General features: G+C 29.8%; 1 protein-coding gene across 3 annotated transcripts in view; it reads right to left on the reverse strand.

Moving 5' to 3' along the window:
• Nucleotides 1–13,545, reverse strand: part of LOC129919851 (putative mediator of RNA polymerase II transcription subunit 26) — a 157,246-nt gene that overhangs the window by 24,769 nt on the left and 118,932 nt on the right. For all 3 annotated transcript variants that reach the window (XM_056000936.1, XM_056000937.1, XM_056000938.1), the window contains one exon: nucleotides 9,503–9,590. In XM_056000936.1, coding sequence (XP_055856911.1) covers nucleotides 9,503–9,590 — 88 coding nt within the window. The remainder of the gene's footprint in view (nucleotides 1–9,502; nucleotides 9,591–13,545) is intronic.

Genomic DNA, 13,545 nt, shown 5'->3' on the forward strand with positions numbered 1-13,545 from the left:
CTTAGTCTTAGTCTTAGTCTTAGTCTTAGTCTTAGTCTTAGTCTTAGTCTTAGTCTTAGTCTTAGTCATAAAGAAAATGCAAATTTAACAATACTGGACCAGGAATTGCCTCTTGCGGCACTCCACTTATTACGCCCCCTATGATCAGGGGCCCTAACTAATCGCTTTTTTTCCAGACCGACCTTGGTTGCTTTGGTAACTAGGTTGTGTGCATTTTTAAATCAAATAACAAATGAGTAAGCTGCAGAGTGTGTCTCTTTTGTAGTGCTTGTTGCACTATGCAACAAGTTGTCTCCGATACCCGCCATCGGCAGAGCACGCTCGCCGCTGGGGAAATGGTGAAATGCTGTTGTAAAACTATACAACCGGCATAATATGTAATTGTATTTGTAATGAACCTCTACCTACTTTACTGACTTCGTGATGAAGTGAAAACTATCTATTAGATACCAAATTGTATCGCAGTCATCATCATGAACAAACACACACAAACAAAACTCATAGTGGATTGTAAAATGTAATTGAAAATCAATGATGGCGATGGTGAAGTTTGTCACTGCGACATAATGGTGAATGTATGTGCTAAAATTTTCACCAGAAATTGACAACTTCACGTCAAATTCGAATGCAAGTTAGTAGGTGCACTTGGAACGTGAGCTGAATTTTGAAGACAAAACAAAAATATGTACAAGAGATAGAAAAAAATAATGTTGGTATATAATTGAATTTGTTATGGAACAAAGGCTATTAGTGCGGATATATTTTTGATTGAATAACACAAGGAGTATTAAGTGCACACGATTTTGGACAAAATTGATGGGTTTTTGGTTGGTTGGTTTGTGGTTTTATTGTATTTGTTAGTGACAAAGCTGTAGTAATAGATTAAGTATTCATTACTTTGTAAAAATATGAAGATTTTTTTTTTTTGGTTTTCCCAAAAAGTTTAGTGGTTGTTGGTTGGAAAACTATTAACGACTTTGCATAATTGAAGCAATAATGGATGTACAGTGTTTAAAGTTCGGGTCACGTTCTCCTAAAAATGTACCTAAATCAATTTTTAAATGCGCTGCAATAATATCTTGTAGCAAACTATTTTCATTATTTATTTTGTACAGCTTCTTCAACTTCGTGCTGCTGTATTGAAGATACGTACGGCAAAGGATTTTTTTCAACGAAGTTCAAATATAACTACAGAATATGTTGAAAATTCAGGAACTTGTATTTGGAAAATGTTAAATTTGATAGAAGACAAAAGCCGCAAATAACTTTCATTGATTTATTCTCAATTTTCGAAGAAATTATGAATGAAATAAGAATATCAGAAAGTGATTCATGGATCGTTATCCTTAAAGTCTATTCATTTTATAAATTTCTTTTCAACTTTTGCTTTCGTTTCAAAATTTTGGTTGAAATTATTATTAATTTTGAAACTTTACAACGTTAACCAGGTTTACCCAAAATTTGCAGCATTTCATGAATACCCCTTATGTTCATCATAGAAATTGAAGCTTATTTTATGCTTATTTTTTGTGCAAAACACAAATTTTTAGGTCGCATGGTTTTTGAGTTAAATAAGGCTGAAGGTAGACAAATTTTTATAGCCACAAAGGTTTTTTTTTTTTTGCAAACTTCCGCTAAAATAATTACTGAAATAATCTGACGAAAATAAGAAAAGTAATATTTTTGTATGTCCTAAATTTTAGTCTTTTAAATGTAGCTCCCAGGAGTCCTTTTTTATTTTAATTTTAAGTAAGTTTTAAAAGTTATTTTCACGAAAGTTCAAATGAGATAATTTCGCAAAATATCTCATTTAATTTGACATTCGAAGTGATCTAATTTGCGAAATTATATAATTTACGGTCTAAGGAAAGGGCTTTTTAATAAGGGTATTCAAGTAACGAGATAATTTTCTACTTTGCAGAAAAATAGAAAATTCCGCAAAAAGTTTAAATGAACACCCCAGCAGAAAATAATAGAGTAAACAAGGGAAACAAACAGCTGTTTGTTAAACGTCAAATTGAACTTGTTTAATTAAAAAAAAATATGTCAAGCTAATTTTGCAAATACTATGCAACAATAATAAAAAAAATGTAATTTGCTCAAATATTTGTGGTTATCTGAATAATAAGACATAAATCGCGTTCAAAAACATATTCCAGATACGGGTATCTCAGATAGCCTATCCGATAGGTGATTGAACACACCCAAAGTTTGTCAGATTTTTTTTCTACGGTTTCTGCTTCAAATTAGTGAGATAAAATTCTATGATTTGCAGAATATTTTTCCCATACAAATTTTGACAGCTCATTTCTGCCGGTAGAAAATTCTACGGTTTCTACCTATGGGTTTTCTGCGTTTACGTGAATACCCCTAATATATTTAAGGTTATGTTTAAAAAAAGTTTGTAGTCAGTCATCTAGATGAAACGAGCAAACAACCATTTGCTTATTTAAAAAAAATTCTGATAGTGAAATATGGAATTGTCGTTTTTTGCTAAAACTGACATTTTTTTAATTGGCGTATATATCTCGTATATATGGACTATGGCGTATATAGGACTGGACCGATTTTATTCAAAATTTACAACTAGATTTCTTATCATTTTAAAAAATTGTTTGTATCAAAACTTAAAAAAAAAAAAAAAATAATAAAATAAAATTTTTAAAAAAATATATTTTTTACAAGAATTTTCTTTTTCATTTTTCTTCTTATATCTAAAATTTCCAATGGATGAAAAAAAAACATTTTTTTAAACCGCTATTATCAGAATCATATTTTTCATTTCTGATTTTCTCGTAAACAACTCAACCGATTTCAATGAACTTTTTTGTAACAAAAAAACCGACTGTAAAAATTAAGAAGAATTTTCTAAAAAATCGATTTTAATTCTTGAAAATTTAATCTCAATTTGAATAAAGTCATTTTTGATTTTTGATTATGATATTAATCAACAACATTTTTGCATTATTGGAGAAAAAAATTAGTTTAATATGTTAATTTTAAGGTAAATTTGCAACAAATTCTCAAGCCAAAACATTGATCAACTTAAAAAAAAAAAATGCATTCTCCACTGTCGTGATTTTATGTTAGTTTAATGATTTCTTAAAGTTGTATATTTTGATAGAAACTTTTGTATTTAGCAGATTTGAATATAAACTCATTTAAAAAAAATATATTCCGCAACTGTTTTTTTTTTTTTTTTTTTAATTTTAAAATTTTATCCAAGATAAAAACAACAGGTTCAGGATTGCAACATTAATATGTGGAAACGTTGAACTATAAAAAGGTGAATTTCACAGAGTAATTTTTTTACAACTTGCGTGAAATGTCAAACAAATATAGTTTCACAGTTTTTTTTTCACTTCTATTTGATGTTGGAGAGCTTGGAGAGTTTCCACATCTATGAATAATATAGGAGCAGAGGAAGATTTCAAACAGCTATTCACTATTGTTTACATTCCAATTAAATAATATTTTACTGCACTATATATTAAAATTGTGGAACCATATTTTTTGACATTAATTGTTAAATTAACTTTTTAAATTTCACAAAAAATGTAGTGCAGATGGATTAAATTTACAAAAGCTTAAGCAGGATATCGATCGAACTTATTTTATAGCTTAAAACGGTCATACAGCTTATACTAGTTCACTATATCAATAATGTTCAAAACAAACACATTCAAACACTAATAAATGTTGAACAGAAAAACAGGTCACGTTATAGAAAAAAAATCAATTGAATCTTATTAATTAGAAAGTAGTGTCTCCATATAAAGTTACAAAAGAAATTTGTCAATATAATTAGTTGCTCATATAGCTGAAGATTTTTTTTCTTTTAGAGAAAAGGGCATTAGATTTTGGTATACAAGTAAAGAGACTACTTAAATCACACCAACAATTCGCAGTAATCATAAAGTTTTTTTTTTTCTATCACTTTACTTTTTTTCACAAATAAACTTTATTTATGAAACTTTACTAATAAATTAAATAAATTAACAAAAAAAAACCGAAATTTTGTTATTATTTAATAGATTTTTCTTTTGTTTTTTTTTTATAAAAGAAACCACACAGAAAAAAATCAGTAAAGATACATCCGATCTCAACGTCTCAAGCCAAACTAAATTTGCAGAAACTTCAGCCTACCGGATTAGATGGCTTACTCTAACAAACTATGGCAGTTTGAAGACTTCTTCGTTTACTACTGCTTCATTTTTTTTTTTCCTATTTTGCCGACATCTTCATCATGATAATAATGTTGCTACTGATGATGACGACTTTGTGGAGCCAATATAGTGAGACCCGTTTCCCGGTTACTCAAGTATAGATTGTTTTAAACTTCTTTTTTTTTGTTTCAAATTTTCTATTAGTGTCTATCTAATCCTCATACATATACGTAAGATGTGCAATGTGTATCTTTAATAGTAATCTTTTACGCGAATATCTATTAGCTTATATCTTTTTGTTTTTATATTAATTTTCCCCGATTTTGCCTCACATGTTCTTCTTCTTCTTGATCAAATTGCCTTTGGCTTGCAATTTTTCTTCTTCTTTTGTTCAATTTTAATCCATTGTGGGGCGCTATGCCAATATGAAAAGAACTGGAAAGTCTGGTGTATAGAGTAGGTATTAAAAGGAAGAAAAACTTGGCTTGAAAAGTATAACATCATGATGATGGTTTAAAGCAAAACAGGTACCTAGATATCAAGTCATGGTGTGTACTCGTATGTCGGCTTGAGCTTGTCAAACTTCATATAAGTATTGAATTTGTTGTTATTTTTGCGAGGTATCTACTAGATACAAGATAGAAATGAGGCTCAGCACTAAAACCCAGTGAGAGCTCACATCACTTTAAAACGTCAATACTTGACGGTGGTGTTGCTGCCTTCTGCCACTGTTGTTGCTGCTGCAAGTAAATGGTGTGGATGTGCAAAAATTCAAAGTCGTGCGCCACCGATTGGTTTGGTCTGTTTCGTCGGTGGAATTTCACCTGGTTCTTGTAATTTTTTTTTTTTTTTTTTCAATTTTTTTGTATTTTTCTATTATCTTGTGCAATGAATTCAAGTGAAGTGTGATATTGCTGATATTTTTTTTTTTTTTTATTAATTTTTGTATTTTGAAAATCATTGGTTTGTGAAAATTGCTTCCTAGATTAGATTAACTTCTAACAAAAAAAAAAGTATAACTGAGTGCCCTCTATATACTTTTTTGGAAGAGTTTATTTTAATTGAGTTTCTGGTTACTATACTGATACTGTTTACTCAATTACTCATACTTCATATTCAAAAACCCCCTTTTAATCGATTAAAACAATTTAAATCTGAAATGTATATAAAAAGACCTCGCGGGCAAAGCAAGTGCACATCATCACAATCACATCACAACCCCTTTTTCGCTTTGTGTTTTGAATTTGTTTTCAAATTAAAATACAACGAGAATAGATTAATCTAATTGAATTGGATGATGAAGCCTCGCTCGCCTGCATTCCACCATCATCATCACTAGATTGTGATGATGATGATGATGATTCGAGAGTTTGGGTTGCAGACCTTTAATCAAAAGCTATATACACACAACTAACTAACAACACCCCCCAGGGAGAGAGACATATTCTCTATTATTTGACACTCTGGATAGGGTTGTTCAGAAAACGAATGCCACGAATAAACGAACGAATTGAAGGCATCATGATCGTTTATTACAATGCCAATCATGACTGATTAGAGGACAGTCTGGTGGGAAAAATAATGTGTAGGAACTTTTTTTTCTGAGTCATCTTATATGAATATGCAAATTTGTGAAAATTCTTTAAACAAGCGGGTAAGAAGAAAATCTTTGTGAATTAAAGTTCCTTTAAAAATGATCTTAAAAATGTTTTGTAATACCTATTTTAAACTTTTTAGATTTATAATCATGATTTACATTCTTTTTTTTTCAGTTAAATAAGACGAGTTCACGAGACCCTAAATTTTTACTAGTGCGCAGTCTTATGCCTTAGCAACATTGGCTTAAGAAGTGAAAAAGTACAAAAGTGAAAACTTACAAAAATGATACAAAAAGCTTAGATTTTAATGATGATTACTCCAGGTTTGTTTGAGGTAAATCAATTACAGATCCAAACAGAGTATAAGAATCAGAATGGAAATCCCAACCTAAAGGAGATGACCCATTCTTCTATAGAGCCTGGGCCCAGGGCGTACACCGACGAGACTAGTATTAAATGAAAGCTTATATTGAGCTCTAGTACTGAGCCAAATATTTTCAAAAATGCTTTTGGGAATTTCGAGATATTTGAGTCTGAAGTTGCGGACGGAAAAATAAAAAAAATCGGAATTTTTCGAAACAACTCTTCATAGCATCCGAAATATGGAACCTAGAAAAACAATTTTGGTGCCAAATGAAAGGTTAGAGTCATACCTTTCGACTGATACTCATATCTTTTTCCTAAAATCAGTATTTTTTTATATATGGCTCTTAGACTTTTTTTTGAAAAAAATTCCGTAACACTGATTTCAACGACTGATATCTCGAAAAAATAAGTTATGACATACACTTTTTTTTACACCAATGCAATCTTCAGTTTATAACCTTTTATTTATATACATAAAAGTAACATTACTTAAAAAAAAAAAACATATTATAAACAAAAATAACTTACAAAAAAAAAAATTAATTAAAAAAAAATTAATATCATTTTTTTCTATTTTATTCAAACCTTAATTATAATAATTGATAATAAAGAACTATGGTTTTTCTTTAATGAAAATAATTATAAGCCCTAAAAAATATAATATGCACACAAATAAAATGCGATAAAAAACATTTTATTCTTCTTAACATTAGGCTGACCAGGTGTTCTTTTCAACGGTAATATTTTGTCAGGTTAAAGATTCTTCAATGCTACACATAGGTAAGCTTTTTTGATAATATTTTGTTCTCGACCGTTAGAAACCGACGCTTGACACTCACTCAGCAAGCTGATCGGAAAAAAATTGATAATAAGAGTACATTTAACTAAGTGAGGAAAAAGCATAAAAAATCATACTTTTTATTGATATCAAGTGAAAGTGCATATTTTTTAATACAAACTGATAAAATGAGTAGTAATAATTTGTGTGTTAACTGCAGAATTCGTTTGAATAATATAACTCAAGTGCGTAGTGTTGTTAATCTTATGATTCCCATGCGTTCTATATTAATCAATTGGATATCTCCAGAGCAAGTAACATATTGTGCTGTTTGATTTTGAAAAGGGTATTCGATAGACAGTCACGAAATTTGATATGTGTTTCCCTAAGACAAGTAGGGGTTGGGGAAATCTACTGGTGGATGATCATGGACTTTTAGAAATATGCAAAAACGAAGTTAAGGTGCCGCACGAGTCACCGAAGGCATCCCAATCAAAGTTGGTGTGCCTCAGGGAAGTTCCTTGAGTCCAATGCTCTTTTTCACAGTTCTTGACTTTCTGATTTAATATAAGGTGAGATCCAAAAAAAAATCAGTTATTCTTTGCTCATAATGTAGCCATCATAAGTGGCAATCCATGCAACGAGCACTAAGTTTATGGGAGAATGTTGAGGATAAAAAAGCATACCGCATTAGTACGAAAATTATAAAAAATCTATACTGTTCAGTTTCTGATTCACAAAGGTCTATTACAGGCATTTACTTAATTGGAAAATATGTGGGATCTGATGCAGGGTCCACATTTGGTTGATCAACACATTCAAGTAAGTTGCAAATCAACAAACTGAACTATACTTCGCAAAACAGTGAAAAACAGAGAATTTTAAAACTTTGAGCGAGTATCGGCAGTATTTAGCAATATTCAATCGATCTAAAAAAATTATTGCCATCTAATAATCAGCAAAGGCTGAATATTTGTTGGGGTTTCTCAGAAAAGAATTCTACAAAAAATAAAATTAAAAGTTGCTTAAAATGTAAAAGTTTTTTATTGCTTCACAGAATTAAAATTTTAATTTATTTTATTTATAAAAATGTAAAAATGGTTTAAAAAAAACGAGAAAAAATCTTTTAGAATGGCTTACATCTCCAAACTAAGTATGCCATTTTATTTCTTGTACAACATAAAATTTTTTTTCGAAAATTGTAGGAACCATTTTTTTTTAAATAAAAAATTTGGTATTATATTCTTAAGAAATCATTATTCGACACATAAAAACAAAATTTCAAAAAAAAAATTATGGAACCGTTTTCAAAAAATTAATTTTTCAAAAAAAAATTTTGAAAATTTTGAAAATTTTAAGACAAACGCTTCTGTGTAAAAATTTTTGGTTAAAATGGGTTTAATGGTTTATGAGAAAGTCAGAAATCAAGAAAACGGTCCCATGGCAGGTAACGTTAATAAATGGTTCAAAACATATTTTTTTATTTCAAAAGTAAGACTTTATTTTTTTAGGTACATGTATTTTTTGTAATCAAAACCGTAAGAGCCGTTTTCGAAAAAAAGTAAAATCAATTTCCAGTCTAAAGAATCACCAAAAAATATTAATTGCCAAGTTCGAAGAAAATCGGTTCAGTAGTTTGGGCTGTAGGTCGAGATAGAGGCAGACACACAGACAGACAGAATTGCGAGACCCAATTTTTTTTTCATTCGTAATGTCATGTCTTATTGCCTACACATCAATTATTTGGCCCAGTTTGTTCCAGAAATATTTTTGAAAAATAAAGTACCCGGGCGCCATTTTTTATAGGTTTAATATGTTTGCTTCTTGCACTGATATTAGAATAGGTACAATAACTTTTTGCCATTTTTTTATCATTTAACCAATATATGTTTGAAAGGAGTTATAGTTGATGTTTAAACTTGATAAATTAAACTAAATGTCCTCAACTTGTTTAGTCAATTTCTAAATATTTATTTGAAACTCATACTTTACATAGAAAGTATCTTAACTTTCACAACAGACTGTTGGAACAATGTACATCAACATCACATTTTCTGATTGCCAATTACTATAGTTACGTTATTACAAACATCAAATAACAAAAAAAGGTGATTCATGAATTTAAAATGCGCTCAGTATTGCGCAGATATTGTACTTCTCGTTGTCTTGCAACTATTAAAAAAAAATAAAAACAGCACTATATGGCTAGTAAGACATATACATGAGTAACTTTGGTGATTGTCAGTCATGTAATCAAAATTGATTTTGATTAAAATCAATTTGCCATTGTGCACGATATAATAAAACATTTGTTTTCTTGTTGTTGTTGTTTGTATTTTCAGATAGAATCATCGTAACTTTGTTATTAAGATTGTTGCATTAAAGTAAGATACTTTTTTACACGTAATAAAAAAAAGACACCCCTGGAGAAGGGTGTGTGATGAAATTGCGTTGTTCGAAATTGAGTAGTTTGTTTTAATTTTTATAGTTTTGTTTATTTTTTTTATGACTTTAAACTTTAAAGTCCAATGACGATATATTGATAGTTTGGAGTAAGGGAATACATTTTAATGATTGTTTTTAAATTAACTCACCTTAAGTACAATAGATAAACTGCTGGCTGTTGCTGATTCGGAAAATACACTATCGTGCGATTGTGAGAGACCATCTCGACTGAAATCACTGAAAACGAAAAAAATAAAATTCAATGCTGGAAAATTTTTTGAATAAAAAAAAAGAAACTTAATATTAAAGTTAAAATATTACTTCGGTTATGTATTCAATTAAATTTGTTTAGATTTTAAACAAAAACAAGATTTAAGAACTAATTCTATCTGTCGGTATCCTTTTGAACTTTTGAAATCTCTTAGAATTATGGAATATTTTTCACATCGTTTTTCAAATAATGAATTGAAGGTAAACCATTTTGCACTGATAGACGACAACATATGAAATAATGATTTTTTGGATTAGTACTAAAACCAAGATCAAAATACTATTCTCATTAAACTAAAACAGGGTTGTAAAAACATAAATTCATACAAATGCGTTTTAAATTAAAAACAATTAGGTATTAACTGCAATTAAAAAAAAAAACATTGACAAATTTTGTTTGCAAATGAAAAAAATCTTGCATTAAAAAACATTATTGCAAATAAAAAATTTTCTGCATTTAAAAACAATTTAATGCAAAATGTGTACGAATTAAATGTGCCCATGATTATGAAAGTTACTTACATAATAATTTTCTTATAACGATTTAATTGTATTTTTTTTATGAAATCATTTAATGCTTTAAAATAAACTTTACCCTTTAAATAATAATTATTTTTAGGCTAGATTTGATGGTATTTTTGGGAGTGACTTAGTCCACTTTCATAATTAAGGGCACAATTTTTTCTTTAGGAAGTTCTAAAACTTTACTTCACTTAAGAATTTTAACAATATTTATATGCAATTAACAGAACTTTTTCGTCGCTTTTACAAGAATTTTCGTTTATTCAAGTGAACCGCAGTGTAAATTGTTTATTTCAACTATAATACTGAAGCTGAGGTAATCAAAATGGTCAAAATTGCAAATTTTCGAAATTTAAAGCAATTAAAAGAATAAAAAAAAAAAAATAAAAATAAAAACAAATTTTAAAATATTTTGGAAAAAACTTCTGTTTTAGGTTAAAGAACTCAGTACAGCAAATAGTAAATAAATAAATTTTTAGTTTTTTTAATTCCTTTTCAATATGCGAGCTCTTGTTCCTTGACCAAAGGAAAGTTTTCATTTAAATCATTTTATGTAAAAAAAAGGTCACTGTGGTGTATACGTAACATTTGTTTTTAATTAATTGAACCATTTAGTTTGTCTTATTCTGTTCATTTACATGATTTTTGATTGGTTGGATTTTCATGTTAGGTTAATAAAATTACAGAACAAACAGAAATGTCAACGTTTATCTCATTTCATTATATTACTTTTGGTATTTAAACAGAAAAATGTTAAGGGCTATTCGATATTCAGGTGTGAATTTTAAATAAAAGAAAAATAAACCCAAGAATCGTGACCTCTCGGAATTTAAGTGAATGCCAAATTAAAAATAATACTAAGCTTATCTATTGCACTATAACCCCCCCTCCCCTCCCTTTCCAATAGAGGAAAAAGATGACTGTACGACAACTCTTTAAAAGAGTCATAGAGAATTAAGCTTTCATAATAGCACTTTACCCTTAAGGAAAAATTCTGGTCTGCAGGGGGTCAATTCCCGATTTGTGAAAATGTGAAGTGATAAGTTTTATCACGGTTTCATAACAAATTCGATTCTTGATTTGTGAAAGAAATAAAACAAATGTCTAAATCTTTTCACATGATAAATTATTTATCACAACCCAATATTCTTGTGAAAAATAATAAACAAATAAAAAACAAAATTAAAAAAAAAAAATAAACAATCTCAACTACACCCGGATTCGAACCTAGGTCGATAGAGTAAAAGGCAACCGCCTTACTCACTAGACAAATTCGAATTTGATTATTATGAAAACTTTTGTTCATATAAGCTATTTTTTTCAAAAATGAAAGTTTTTTTCATTTAGTACTTTTTAGTACACATCTTATCACATTGAGTTTGAGAATCGCATAAAGGGTTGCCTGTGAAGTGATAAAATGAATTGACCATCAGGTTTAATGTCCTTAATGCCCAGAGAAGACTGGAATCTTGATATCAGAAGCCTCATGGGGAAATCCTTCAAGTATTGCGAGCTCGTTAATAAATAAATGTCAATATAAAAAAAACTTTAATTCCTAGAAATAAGCTCTATCTGAGGGTTATCTGACTATTGAAAAATTAGCCCTAAGTAATTTAAAAAGTAGGATTTTTTTTTAGAAAAACCAACATTTCGCTTAGAGATTTCACTTATTTGTTTATTATCTTCTTCACACTAGCACAATAGATATTTACACAATGAGAAATCGATCATTAGACTATATCAGTATATGATCAGTTCCTACAGATATACCGGAAATTCAAATCATTCCAACTTACTTGTTAATTTATTTTTAATACTTCCCAAAACTATATCTACTACATCTTGTTAATTAAAATCAAATAACTTTCTTGTTGATGTTTTTCTTACAAACTTCCTCAAACTAAGTGCCAATTTATCAGCTGTTAACTTTAAATTTCATCAACAGATTTTCACAATTATTTAACATTATTTTCTCTCTTTCTCGCTGTCTTGTTTAATTTTTATTGATTTTTGTCTTTTCCAATTAATAAACTGATTAATGTCATAACGTATGCATAATTATATGTATGTTTGTCTACTTCCGGTTACAAACAAAATGATTTACAACTTTCACGCATAAACAATGTCATCGTCTTTTCTCCACTCTTTTTAACTAATTTCGCTTAATAATACTTTTCAAACTTGAGCAGAGAAAAAAAAATACTAATCAATTCTTTTGTCAACTTTTGCCAATTAAGCAGTACAAATAAAATCTAATGAATCTCTCAAGCATATAAAAAGTTTAGCTTGTCACAGGTACGGAGATGTATGATTCTTTAAGGGGGGTCATAGTACCCCAAAGAAGAAAATTTTGTCTAAATTTTTTGAAATAGGTGTTATGAGAATTGTGTTTTGATAAGAGATGAAGAAAATTTAAATAAAATGGTGAAACAGTGTGTTGGAGGGTGGGGGGGGAGTCCAGGACTGTTATAGCTATCCCAGATCTTGACATTTTAATGGTCAACAAAAAGAACGATGATGACTCATCAATCAAAAATCACAATCAGATCTGTTTAAGCAAACAGAACTGCTAATTTTACGTTTTAAATAGTACCCCTTTGATAACATTTCCATATACGCAACTGGCAAATTAATGCGTTTGATTTGAATAGAGTGCAACTTCCATGCGAAAGACACACATAGGTTAGCAGACGACAACGATAAGACGACGACAACGACGTTGATGATGATGGTGACGACGAAGATGATTATAACTTTTGTATAATCACAGAGCAGTGAGCTGCTATCTCAAGTAACGTACGTAACACAAACAAAAGATCACTAAACAGGGAAATGGTGGTAAACAGATTTCCCCCGACATTCATTCCGGAATTCATGGCATGGAAACTGTTACTGCCACCACCAACACCAACTGTATAGTAACCGGCGTCTTACTTCAGCTTTACCACCTACCGACCAACCGTCTTTTTTATTCAACAAGACTGTGATTAATGTTAAGTGATGATGAGATTGCTGAAGAAAAAAAGACGACGACGGTGGAGGTGGAGGGATTGAGAAAATTGCACAAAATAGCAGTTTTGAGTGTTGCACTGAGTTGCACAGTGTTTTACAACCAACAACCTGTGCCAAAAGTGTTTTCTCCATCATCAAGTTGTTTTTTGCCGGGTGTTGTATAGGTAGTATATAGAAATATAGGAACTTGTAGAGCTTCCCACTTCTTACCCCAGAAGGGCCAAAATGTTATTGCTCATTACTCAAGTGCAGGTTGGTAGGTGGATGAGTGTGATGAGGTGCATGAGGAACAACAACGAAAATACACCTCCCACATATATACAAATTGTATGCACAGACAAATTGAAAGGCATTGGGGCCAGAATAAAATGATAAGCATTTATTTTTT

This window comes from Episyrphus balteatus, chromosome 4 (assembly GCF_945859705.1).
Source record: "Episyrphus balteatus chromosome 4, idEpiBalt1.1, whole genome shotgun sequence".
In the NCBI taxonomy this organism is placed as follows: Eukaryota; Metazoa; Arthropoda; class Insecta; order Diptera; family Syrphidae; genus Episyrphus; species Episyrphus balteatus.